The sequence below is a fragment of the Hevea brasiliensis genome, chromosome 3, assembly GCF_030052815.1.
Source record: "Hevea brasiliensis isolate MT/VB/25A 57/8 chromosome 3, ASM3005281v1, whole genome shotgun sequence".
In the NCBI taxonomy this organism is placed as follows: domain Eukaryota; kingdom Viridiplantae; phylum Streptophyta; class Magnoliopsida; order Malpighiales; family Euphorbiaceae; genus Hevea; species Hevea brasiliensis.
In genome coordinates, this window is record NC_079495.1 from 2232981 (window position 1) to 2245996 (window position 13016).

Genomic DNA, 13016 nt, shown 5'->3' on the forward strand with positions numbered 1-13016 from the left:
AGATACCACTAAGTAATGAATTGTGAATTTGCCTTGAATTTTCTCATATTATTTTTTATAATTAGCTTAACAAATTTCACCGTAATTTGGACCTCGAAGTCACCTTCTCTTTGTCTTATCCAGACAAACCTTGGTTCCGTTTAGCATCTGCCGAGATCCAGAAAAGGCTAAAGAATATGCAAACAATATTCTTTATATGTATGCTCTCGTCTTTGGAACCACAGACTCCACCAGCTAGGCTCCTGCACTGTCTCAAGAGAAGCTAGCATTTGTATCCTCTCTGTATGCCGGTAGAAGGAGAAGCAATATATACCCCATCCCATACTATAGACATAACCATTGTTCAGAACTTCCTATTATCACCATGTGTTCCGAGTCCCACCAACTGCAAGCTAGCATTTGTATCTTCTCTGTTTGCCGGTAGAAGGAGAAGCAATATATACCCCATCCCATACTATAGACATAACCATTGTTCAGAACTTCGTATTATCACCATGTGTTCCGAGTCCCACCAACTGCAAGCTAGCATTTGTATCTTCTCTGTTTGCCGGTAGAAGGAGAAGCAATATATACCCGCACCCATACTATAGACATAACCATTGTTCAGAACTTCGTATTATCACCACCATGGATTCCGAGTCCCACCAACTGCACTTTCTCTTGTTTCCTTTCATGGCCCAAGGCCACATGATTCCTATGATGGACATAGCTAGATTATTAGCTCATCATGGAATGATTGTTACAGTAATCACTACACCACTGAATGCAAAGCGTTTCACACCAACCCTTTCTCGTGCTGTGGAATCTGGACTCAGAATTCAGTTTATTGAACTCCAATTTCCTGGAGAAGAAGCAGGATTACCTAAAGATTGCGAGAATCTTGACATGCTTCCTTCATTGGGTTCGGCCCTTGAGTTCTTCTTGTCAACCTCCCGGCTTCTGGAGCCAGTCCAAAGATTGCTTGAAGAGCTAAAGCCAAGGCCTAATTGCATAATTTCTGATATGTGTTTGCCATACACTGCTCAGGTTGCTAAGAAGCTTGGTGTTCCAAGAATAGCTTTCAACGGCTTTTGTTGCTTTTCTATGCTATGCGTGCACTGCGTTTACAGTTCCGGGATACTTGAGAGTGTAAAAGCTAAGTCCGAATACTTTGTTATTCCTGGATTGCCTCATCATATTGAATTAACAAAAGAGCAGCTCCCAGAAGCTGCGCTTCCAAACGCGGGTGCGATTCATGTGCAATTGGAAGAAGCTGAAAAGCTGACATATGGGATTCTTATTAATTCCTTCGAAGAGTTGGAGGCAGCATGTGTCCGAGAATACAAGAAGGTAAAGAGGGATAAAGTTTGGTGCATTGGTCCGGTTTCATTATACAACAAGAACAGCTTGGATAAGGTTCAGAGAGGGAATAAGGCCTCAATTGAAGAATCTGAATGCTTCAAGTGGCTTGATTCAAAGCAACCAGGGTCTGTAATATACGTATGCTTTGGTAGCCTTTGCAATTTATTGACTTCACAACTGATAGAGCTTGGTCTAGGCTTAGAAGCGTCAAACAGACCTTTCATTTGGGTTTTAAGAGGAGAGGGAAAGTCAAACGAAATAGAAGAGTGGATTGTAGATGGTGGTTTTGAGGAAAGGACCAAAGAGAGAGGTCTTATAATTGGAGGTTGGGCACCACAAGTATTAATACTGTCACACCCTGCAATTGGGGGGTTCTTAACACATTGTGGATGGAACTCAACGCTAGAAGGGATATGTGCTGGTACACCGATGGTTACATGGCCACTTTTTGCAGATCAGTTCTGCAATGAGAGGCTAGTTGTGGACGTGCTGAAGACTGGTGTAAAGGTTGGGACAGAGGTTACTGTGAGATGGGGAAAGGAAGAGCTGGTTGGAGTTTTGGTGAAAAGGGAAGCTGTTGCAAGGGCTATAGAAAGGTTGATGGATGAAGGAGAGGTGGCTGAGGAAAGAAGAAAAAGAGCGAAAGAGTTTAGCATCATGGCAAAAAATTCAATGGAGGAAGATGGGTCTTCTTATCTCAATATGGAACTACTAATACAAGATATCCTGCAACAGAAATGTTGAGTAATATCAGCATAATTGTTGCTCTTCGTTGGTTAAAGAAGAATAATTTGTTGCTTACCAACTTAATTAGTCCTTGATCGTCTCTAAGTTTTCTGGAACTACGAGTTCTTTAATAAAGATTGTACCCTTTCATATATTGCTCTTTCCTAGTAGTTTTCATTACTGTTTTAAACCGTAACTTGCATAAATTTCCATGTTTAATGACTCTAAATTATTTTAGTTTTTAATCCATTCCAATGCCTTGAGGCCTGCAGGTATACCAAAGCCCCGCAGCTGTGATAATTTCTTAATCCATTGCCCAGCAATTGGGCATTAATATCCAATCATTTTAGCATTAGTATGGACTTTGAGTGGATTTCTAGAACACCTTTGAACATTTACATTTTTGTTTCTTACTGGCACAACACATGCAAGATTTCAAAAAATTCAAGGGCTTGCGGTCCAACTGAGGAAGACTGCACAAAAAATTGGGGAGTTTGTTTCAATGATGATCATAACATCTTCTACTTGTCTATTTGACTCTTCTATATGTCCTCCTGCATATTCTGGGGGACAAAGAAATGCACTAAACTCATGGCTAATTGGTGAAAATTTTCCGTATGGAATTAAAATACAAATCAGTACAAACAACTTCTTTATCAAATCCAAACAGATGCCACAAATATACATTAAACTACAGATATTTGATAAAAATTAAATTATGGTTTCTCATGTGCTATGAAATTGTATAAATTAAAAATAAAATAAAATAAACACACAAAATATTAGTATTTAAGTGATTCACCCTCTCAATATAGAGTTACATTCACAGGCAACCTATCAACCTAATTACACTTAAGAGATCAAACTGCTCATAATAAATATATTAGTTAATTCTTTTTAATCTCCTGTAGACATAATTCTATATATTTACCACTTTAATTACTACACTATAAAGGGTATCTTCAATTATGCAGGTAAGAGTCATCTCACTGGGCAAGAATCCCTCCTCTTGAATTCTATTATGTCTTTTCTCCATCTTTACCCGAAATCTCTTTCCCTTCATGAAACTGCATAGGACAAGAATCCCTGCTCAATAATGGGCAGAGTCAAATCCTCAGCAAAACCCTGCTCAACAATGGGCAGAGTCAAATTCTCAGCTGTAACACCCCAAAATTTTAAATTTTATTAGTTTATGAGCATTATTGGTATTTTAATTTTATTTAAATTTTAAGAAATTATTTGAGATTTTTCGGATTTTAAAAAATCGGGTTCGATTTTTCGAAAATATAAACTTTGATGATTTTTAAAAATTAATTTAAAGACCACGTGGCAAAACTAAAAATATATTTGGAGTCTACGAATTTTTCTGAGTTTTCTGAAATTTTTTCGGAATTTTTGGACCTCGTTTTCGGTCCCAAGGCAGAGTAAAAATTTAAAATTTTGTATCCTGAATTGGACCGGCCTGAACCGGTAGAATCGGACCGGCGCCCTTTTTCTTCTTTCCCTTTCTTCCGCGCGTCCCGACCTCCTCCCCTTCTTTCTTTCTTTTCTCTCTCCTCGCCCCGCCGGCCACCACCTCCTCGCCACTCCCACCACGGCCGCCTCCCACTGTCGGTCCCTGACGGCCGCCCCAAACGCAAAAACGCGCGAACGTCCTCCCCTGCGCGCGCGACTTTTCGACTTTCCCGGCCAAAATCCGGCCGATCCGGCCATCAATCGGACCTGGTCTTGTGTCTAAACTCATCTACTCGACGAGAGCTTTCCATAGACACCAACAACACCGAAATCCATAGAGCGGTTTGTCCGATTTTTGCTCGGGAAGTTTATAGCCCATTTCGACTTTTGGGCTAGATTTCTCACAAACCGTGAACCCCACGAGAAAACCAAGAGTACCAGTGTGCTCCACTCGTCGAGAGCTTCGTGGCGACATAAATTTCGAATTTTTCCGACACCGTTTTTCGGTGGGTCCCACGGAACTTCTCAGTGTTTTTCCGAGCATTAAATGAGCTTAGAAAATTCTGAAAAATTTATGTACTAACCCCCGTGTTATGGGCTTCGTGTAGGTATCCTCAATTCTCGGAAATTCGACAGTTGTCCAGGTCTGTGAATTTCCGGCCAGACAGACCCGTTACCGGAAAAGTCTCCGAATTGGATCAAGGTTTTGGCTACCCCCCCATTGTCAGATGTCCCGAGCGCGTCCCCGAAGTCGGAATCGGCAAAGGTAAACCCGAACCTTGCTTTTTCGTAATTTTCTAGTGCTTAAATAGGATTAAAAATCCATAAAATATTCGTGGTAGCTTAGAAAATTATGATTCTTTTTGCAATAGCTTAGTAATATTGCTAAGGACCGCGGGGCAAAGTTTTAGAATTTTTAGAGCTTATTTGGGCAGTTTTTGCAAAAATGATTAATTATAAGGACTAAAATGAAATTTTACATATTGTGATAGATGACTGATTTGATGGGCCCAGGAGGGGCTGTGTGATGTGATTGAGTTGTGGATATATGGATTGTGAGTATAGAAGTGTGTTTTGAGCCCTTTTGCAGGTTGGGTAGGTCCTAGGTATAGGGGAGACTCTGCCGGATTTTCGGCACGACTTAGGACGTATTGGTCTTTTTCTTTGTTTGTATTGAGTCAAATTTATTAAATGATTGTAATAAAATTGTCAAGTGAGCCGGGACAGCCTTCTTCCTCCGCTCAGCCGTCTCAGTGACCACCGTCAAGTCGATGAGTAAAATATTAATTTTAATTGTAATTTCACTATTATTATATGTTCAAGCATGCCCATGCATCACTTATATGCTCATATTTATGTAGTTAAACTCTAGGCACGATTTATGTTGCATTGATAACTGTTAAAGTGCCATGATGTTGTTGTGGTAATTTAGAGCAGTGTGCGTGCGTTGGCGTGCGTGTGATGTGGTGTGGTGTGGACTATGGATAGGACAGGTAGTCACGGCTTGAGTTCTTCGCTGGGACCCGATCCTTCGGGGGGTAGTCACGGCTTGAGTTCTTCGCTGGGACCCCCGATTTGGTTTATTAAGCGAAAGTCCGGCTTGAGTTCTTCCCTAGCACCAGGTTGGATTTAAGAGAGCTGTATAGGGGATCAGCTCCCATATATTATGATTGTTACTACAGGGTGTGTGAGTGCTCCAAATTACCTTTTTGATGTTATGATGTGAAAATGTTGTTGATGTTGCATTTCACTCCACAGGTTGCATTAGTTCTAGATAGTTATAGAGATTATGGTTAAAATTGATATTTTACTCTCTGAGTCGAACGCTCACTCCTGTTCAAAAATTTTTCCAGGCTATAGGAGGATATTTTTGAGGTTAACCTGCTTTCTCCCTCGCAGGACGATTACTACTGTTTGTATAAACTTGTTAAATCTTAGAATTTCCGCATGTGTTAGAAATGTTTATTTGATTTGGGTCTGTAAACTAAATTATTATTTTGGACCTGTAAACTTAATATTCTATGCATGTTTGATGGATTGGATCAGGGAGCTGAGCTCCCATTTATTTTTATGCTGATGAGTATGTGGAGGGTGAGCTGAGCTCCCCAATTGAGTATTTATTGTGTTTACAGGTCAGGTGAGTCGAAAACTCCCCGTTGGAAAGTCCATTTTATGGCCGGACTCTGTCCGTTTGGTTTCTTGAATTTGGGCCCAAATGGGCCTTAGAGTTGGGTTAATGAACAGTTAGGCTTACTACGGGCCTCGGGGGCTTTAGGCTGGCCCAGGTCCTAGTGCCGGTCCGGCCCATAGGTTGGGTCGTGACAAATGTGGTATCAGAGCTTAGGCTCCAGATTCTTAGGGAATGTTTATCTAAAATGTCGAGAAGAGTCTAATAGGAGTCACATGCGGAAAATAGGGTTCACATTCGTCTTGCATTGTCATCTTTGCTTCTAGTTTCTGCTCCATATATTGTGTATAAATATAAGTCTATAGAGCTATGTAATGTGCAGTTTTGAATTTTGTGAGCTAATGCTGCTGAATTTCAGGAAAATGCGTAGAAGGTGAGAGCCGCCATCGCACTGTAACTGATGTGCCCGACGAGGTGTCAAGACAGATGAGGCGCCGCCCGAGGAGGCAGTGGTAGGAGGCCTAGAGCGCTCAAGTAGAAGAGCACCGCCACCGCATGACAGATCAGTCTTTTATGGCACAGGGTCCCATGGACCCAATGGCAGCTATTCTAGCTGGTCTGCAGAGAACCATCGATATGATGGCGCAGTATATGGTCCACCCTCCACAGCAGCAGCAGTCCACCGCACCAAGAGGGGAACCTTACAAACAGATCATCAATTTCAAGAAGTTGGTGCCTGGTACTTATGATGTGTCAGATGATGCATATCGGTTTTTGGATTCCTGCAGACAGGCAGGAACAGTGTTGCAGTTGACTGATAGAAGACTTATAGAGTGTATGCAGCATGTCATGGGGCCTATGCCTAGACAATGGATGAATGACTACGTGTTACCTCGGATGGAGGGTTTGTCGTGGACTCAGTTTGTGGAACTGTTCATCAATTGGTTTGTGCCAGAAAGCTTCAGAGATCAGAAGCAGTGGACCTTTGAGGCCTTAAGACAGAATGGCAGGTTTGTAGATGAATATGCTACAGAATTTCTGGAATTGAGCAGATATGCCCCTACAGCAGTAGCTACATAAAGTATGAAGGTGAAGAGATTCCTAAAGGGGCTTGACAGGAGGTATGCGAACCTGACCATGATGTCTGATCAGTCTTTTGATGTGGTGGTTGATCGAGCCAAACAGATTGAGATTAGCTATGCTGTGAATGACAGCGGAAGAGCAAAGAAAAACAGAGCAGAGGGTTCTACCGGTGTTCCCCAAATGGGTACTCCGGATAGTGGTGGCCAGAGTAATTACAGAGGAAAGAGTAGGAACAAGAAAAGTGGTTTTAGACACAAACCTCGAGGATCTGCACTGTGGTACGGATCTAGCGGTGGTCACAGCTCAGGTACGTGAGTTCTGGTCCGTTCAGATCCTCCTTGGCACCTTGTGCACAAGGTGGAAGAGGACATTCAGACCTTGTTTGATGGGTTCAGAGTATGCTTGTGTGTGGCCAACCAGGTCACTTTGCTAGGGAATGCCCCATGTTCAGCGAGCCACAGATGGGATCACAAGGTTCTACTACAAATGTTCCTCGTCAGTTGTATCCGGGTGCTTCCAAAGATGGCAGTGGCCGATGGCCAACAGGGCCGAGGACAAGGGGGACGTGGATTTGGAGGCAGATCAGGAGGTAGAAGTCAGTATCAGGGTTCTGCCACTCAGGGTAGGGGTCAAGCTCGGGTTTTCACCCTGACCCACCAGGATGCTCAGGCTTCAAATGCGCCAGGCGTGTATTCTTCTGGTCTGTTCTTATGAGGCTCGTGTTTTGATAGATCCGGGTGCTACGCACTCATTTGTCTCCCCTGTGTTTGCCATGAGGTTGGGTAGAAACCCTACAACCTTAGGATGTCCTTTGTCAGTAGCTACCCCACTTAGCGACGACATAGAGGTAGATATGGTTTTTTCGGGTAGTCCAGTGGTAGTGGATGGAAAGATCCTCCCAGCAGACTTGGTTCCTCTACCAATAATGGATTTTGATGTAATTTTGGGGATGGATTGGTTGGCAACTCACTATGCCACTTTAGACTGCAGGAACAAAAAGGTGTATTTCCACATACCTGGTGTGGAAGAGTTTAGCTTTAACGGTGACAGGAGCGTGGCTCCATATAACTTGGTGTCAGCAATTAGTGCTAGAAAAATGTTGAGGCGTGGATGCCAAGGGTATTTGGCATTGGTGAGAGATACATCTGTAGAAGGTGTTAGCATGGAAAATGTTCCTGTTGTCAGAGAATTTATGGATGTCTTCCCGGAGGAGCTTCCAGGGTTGCCACCAGGAAGGGAAATAGAGTTTTGCATTGATGTTGTGCTGGGTACAAACCCCATATCGATGCCACCTTACAGGATGGCACCAGCAGAATTGAAGGAGCTAAAGGAGCAGCTACAGGAGCTTTTGGACAAGGGTTTTATACATCCGAGCACTTCACCTTGGGGCACTTCTGTTCTATTTGTGAGAAAGAAGGATGGGTCATTGAGGTTGTGTATCGACTACGCATAAATTGAACAAGGTGACTGTGAAGAACAAGTATCCACTTCCTCGGATCGATGATTTGTTTGATCAGCTCCAAGGAGCTAGATTCTTTTCCAAGATAGACCTGCGATCAGGCTACCACCAGTTGAGAATCAGGAATGAGGACGTGTCCAAAACGGCATTCAGGACAAGATATGGTCATTATGAGTTCTTGGTGATGTCTTTTGGACTCACTAATGCACCAGCAGCCTTCATGGACTTGATGAACAGGGTGTTCAAGCCATTTTTGGACCGTTTTGTCATCGTATTCATAGATGACATTTTGGTATACTCTCAGACCGAGGAAGAACACGTGTGGCACTTGAGGATGGTGTTGCAGACTTTGAGGGAGCACCAGCTATATGCCAAATTTTTGAAATGTGAATTTTGGCTAGAAAGCATCTCATTCTTGGGACACGTGGTTTCAAGAGAAGGTATTCAAGTGGACCCCAAGAAAATTGAAGCTGTAACTGATTGGTTTAGGCCTACAACAGTCACTGAGGTGCAAAGTTTTCTGGGTCTAGCTGGCTACTATAGGCGTTTTGTACAGGATTTTTCCAGGATAGCAGCTCCCCTAACTAAGTTAACCCGGAAGAATGTTCCATTCATTTGGACAGATGACTGTGAGGAGAGTTTCCAAAAGCTTAAGGAGTGTCTAACCACTGCCCCTGTGTTGACACTACCTAAGAGTGGTGGAGGATACACCGTGTATTGTGACGCCTCTAGAGTTGGCTTAGGGTGTGTTTTGATGCAGAATGGAAATGTAGTGGCTTATACTTCAAGACAGCTGAAGAGGCATGAGCAGAACTACCCCACCCATGACTTGGAAATGGCGGCTATAATCTTTGCACTAAAAATCTGGAGACACTACCTGTATGGTGAAGTGTGCGAGATATACACCGACCATAAGAGTTTGAAGTACATCTTCCGACAGAGGGATTTAAACTTGAGACAGAGGAGATGGATGGAGCTTCTGAAAGACTATGATTGCACCATCCAGTACCACCCTGGGAAGGCCAATGTAGTAGCAGATGCTTTGAGCAGAAAATCTTCTGGCAGTTTGGCGCACATTTCAGCGGAGAAGAGACTGTTGATTCAGGAAGTACATGAGTTGATGGATCAAGGTTTAATCCTAGATCTTTCAGATAAGGGGGTATTGTTGGCTCATTTTTCAGTGAGGCCAGACTTGCGGGACAGAGTTAGAGTTTCCCAGCACAGAGACCAACAATTGATGAAGATCATAGAAAGAGTACAGCAAGGTGAAGGTGGTGAGTTTGGATTTGCCAATGATGGCGCCCTAGTGCATGGTTCGAGGATATGTGTGCCTGATGTGGACAATCTCAGAAATGAAATCATGCGAGAGGCACACTACACATTGTACAGTATCCATCCAGGTTCCACCAAGATGTACCATGATGTGAAAGATAGCTATTGGTGGAATGGCATGAAGAGAGACATCGCAGACTTTGTGTTCAAGTGCTTGACTTGTCAGAAGGTGAAGTTTGAACACCAGAGACCGTCAGGGAAGCTGCAAGAGCTCCCTATCCCAGAATGGAAGTGGGAAATGATTACTATGGATTTTGTGACTGGGTTGCCTCGTACTACGCGAGGATATGATTCGATATGGGTAATTGTAGATTGCCTGACTAAATCAGCTCACTTCTTGCCTGTAAAGACTACATACTCTGTGGCACAGTATGCCCGGCTCTACATTCGAGAAATAGTCAGATTGCATGGAGTTCCGGCTTCCATAATATCTGACAGAGGGCCCCATATCACTTCTCGGTTTTGGAGAAAGTTACTGGAGGCACTTGGCACACAATTGAACTTCAGTACGGCTTTCCACCCTCAGACAGACGGACAGTCCGAAAGGACAATCCAAACACTGGAAGACATGCTTCGCATGAGTGTCTTGGATTTTGGAGGTCAATGGGATGAGCAGCTAACTTTGGTGGAGTTTGCCTACAACAACAGTTACCATTTCAGCATAGGAGTAGCACCCTATGAGGCACTGTATGGAAGAAAGTGTAGGTCTCCTCTGTGTTGGACAGAAATGGGAGAAGCGAAGGTGCATGATGTAGACCTGGTGCAGTACACTTTAGAGATGGTTCCCTTAATTAGGGAACGATTGAAAACAGCTTTCAGTAGGCAGAAGAGTTATGCAGACCCCAGACGGAGGAATGTGGAGTTTGCAGTAGGCGACTATGTATTCCTGAAGGTTTCTCCAATGAAGGGAGTCATGAGATTTGGAAAGAATGGCAAGTTGGCACCTCGGTATATTGAACCTTTTGAGGTTACTGATAGAGTTGGAGTAGTTGCCTACCGGTTGGAGCTACCACCCAACATTTCTCACGTTCATCCCGTGTTTCACATCTCCATGCTCAGGAAATACATTCCCGATCCTTCTCATGTACTACAGCCGGATGTAATAGAGCTAAAAGAGAACTTGACGTTTGAGGAGCAACCTGTAGCCATAGTGGACTACCAAGTGAGACAGCTGAGATCAAAACAGATCCCTATGGTTAAGGTTTTGTGGAGGAGCCAGTCAATGGAAGAGTGCACCTGGGAGTTAGAACGGGACATGCGTAGTAAGTTTCCATATCTGTTCAATGTGTAATCATGTACTTTATTCTGCCTTGTGTAAAATTCGAGAACAAATTTTCTGTAAGGGAGGAAGAATATAACACCCCAAAATTTTAAATTTTATTAGTTTATGAGCATTATTGGTATTTTAATTTTATTTAAATTTTAAGAAATTATTTGAGATTTTTTGGATTTTAAAAAATTGAGTTCGATTTTCCGAAAATATAAACTTTGATAATTTTTAAAAATTAATTTAAAGACCACGTGGCAAAACTAAAAATATATTTGGAGTCTACAAATTTTTCTGAGTTTTCTGGAATTTTTTCGAAATTTTTGGACATCTTTTTCGGTCCCGAGGCAGAGTAAAAATTTAAAATTTTGTATCCTGAATCGGACCGGCCGAATCGAACCAGACCGAATCGGACCGGCTCCCTTTTTCTTCTTCCCTTTTCTTCCGCGCGTCCCGACCTCCTCCCCTTCTTTCTTTCTTTTCTCTCTCCTCCTGCCTCGCCGCGCCACCTCCCCCGCCACTCCGCCACGGCGCCACCTCCCGGTATCCCTGACGGCCACGCCCCAAACGGCCGGAAAACGCGTGCGAATGTCCTCCCCTGCGCGCGCGACTTTTCGACTTTCCCGACCAAAATCCGGCCGATCCGGCCACCAATCGGACCGGGTCTTGTGTCTAAACTCATCTACTCGACGAGAGCTTTCCATAGACACCAAGAACACCGAAATCCATCGAGCGGTTTGTCCGATATTTGCTCGGGAAGTTTTTAGCCCATTTCGACTTTTGGGCTAGATTTCTCACAAACCGTGAACCCCACGAGAAAACCGAGAGTACCAGCGCGCTCCACTCGTCGAGAGCTTCGCGGCGACATAAATTTCGAATTTTTTCGACACCGTTTTTCGATAGGTCCCACGAAACTTCGCAGTGTTTTTCCGAGCATTAAATGAGCTTAGAAAATTCTGAAAAATTTTTGTACTAATCCCCGTGTTATGGGCTTCGTGTAGGTATCCTCAATTCTCGGAAATTCGACAGTTGTTCGAGTCTGTGAATTTCCGCCGCATGCACTGCACGGAAAAGTCTCCGAATTGGATCGAGGTTTTGGCTACCCCCCCATTGTCAGACGTCCCGAGCGTGTCACCGAAGTCGGAATCGGCAAAGGTAAACCCGAACCTTGCTTTTTCGTAATTTTCTAGTGCTTAAATAGGATTAAAAATCCATAAAATATTCGTGGTAGCTTAGAAAATTATGATTCTTTTTGCAATAGCTTAGTAATATTGCTAAGGACCGCGGGGCAAAGTTTTAGAATTTTTAGAGCTTATTTGGGCAGTTTTTGCAAAAATGATTAATTATAAGGACTAAATGAAATTTTACATATTGTGATAGATGACTGATTTGATGGGCCCAGGAGGGGCTGTGTGATGTGATTGAGTTATGGATATATGGATTGTGAGTATAGAAGTGTGTTTTGAGCCCTTTTGCAGGTTGGGTAGGTCCTAGGTATAGGGGAGACTCTGCCGGATTTTCGGCACGACTTAGGACGTATTGGTCTTTTTCTTTGTTTGTATTAAGTCAAATTTATTAAATGATTGTAATAAAATTGTCAGGTGAGCCGGGACGACCTTCTTCCTCCGCCCAGCCGCCTCAGTGACCACCGTCAAGTCGGTGAGTAAAATATTAATTTTAATTGTAATTTCACTATTATTATATGTTCAAGCATGCCCATGCATCACTTATATGCATATATTTATGTACTTAAACTCTAGGCACGATTTATGTTGCATTGATAACTGTTAAAGTGCCATGATTTTGTTGTGGTAATTTGGAGCAGTGTGCGTGCGTTGGCGTGCGTGTGATGTGGTGTGGTGTGGACTATGGATAGGACGGGTAGTCACGGCTTGAGTTCTTCGCTGGGACCCGATCCTTCGGGGGGTAGTCACGGCTTGAGTTCTTCGCTGGGACCCCTGATTTGGTTTATTAAGCGAAAGTCCGGCTTGAGTTCTTCGCTAGCACCAGGTTGGATTTAAGAGAGCTGTATAGGGGATCAACTCCCATATATTATGATTGCTACTACAGGGTGTGTGAGTGCTCCAAATTACCTTTTTGATGTTATGATGTGAAAATGTTGTTGATGTTGCATTTCACTCCACATGTTGCATTAGTTCTAGATAGTTATAGAGATTATGGTTAAAATTGATATTTTACTCTCTGAGTCGAACGCTCACTCCTGT

General features: G+C 43.2%; 1 protein-coding gene across 1 annotated transcript; it reads left to right on the forward strand.

Moving 5' to 3' along the window:
• The first annotated feature begins 160 nt into the window (after window positions 1-160).
• LOC110647966 (UDP-glycosyltransferase 73C1) lies at window positions 161-2219 on the forward strand. Its single transcript, XM_058143591.1, has one exon. The coding sequence runs from the start codon at window positions 628-630 to the stop codon at window positions 2083-2085; it is 1458 nt and encodes a 485-aa protein (XP_057999574.1). The 5' UTR covers window positions 161-627; the 3' UTR covers window positions 2086-2219.
• The last annotated feature ends 10797 nt before the right edge of the window (window positions 2220-13016 follow it).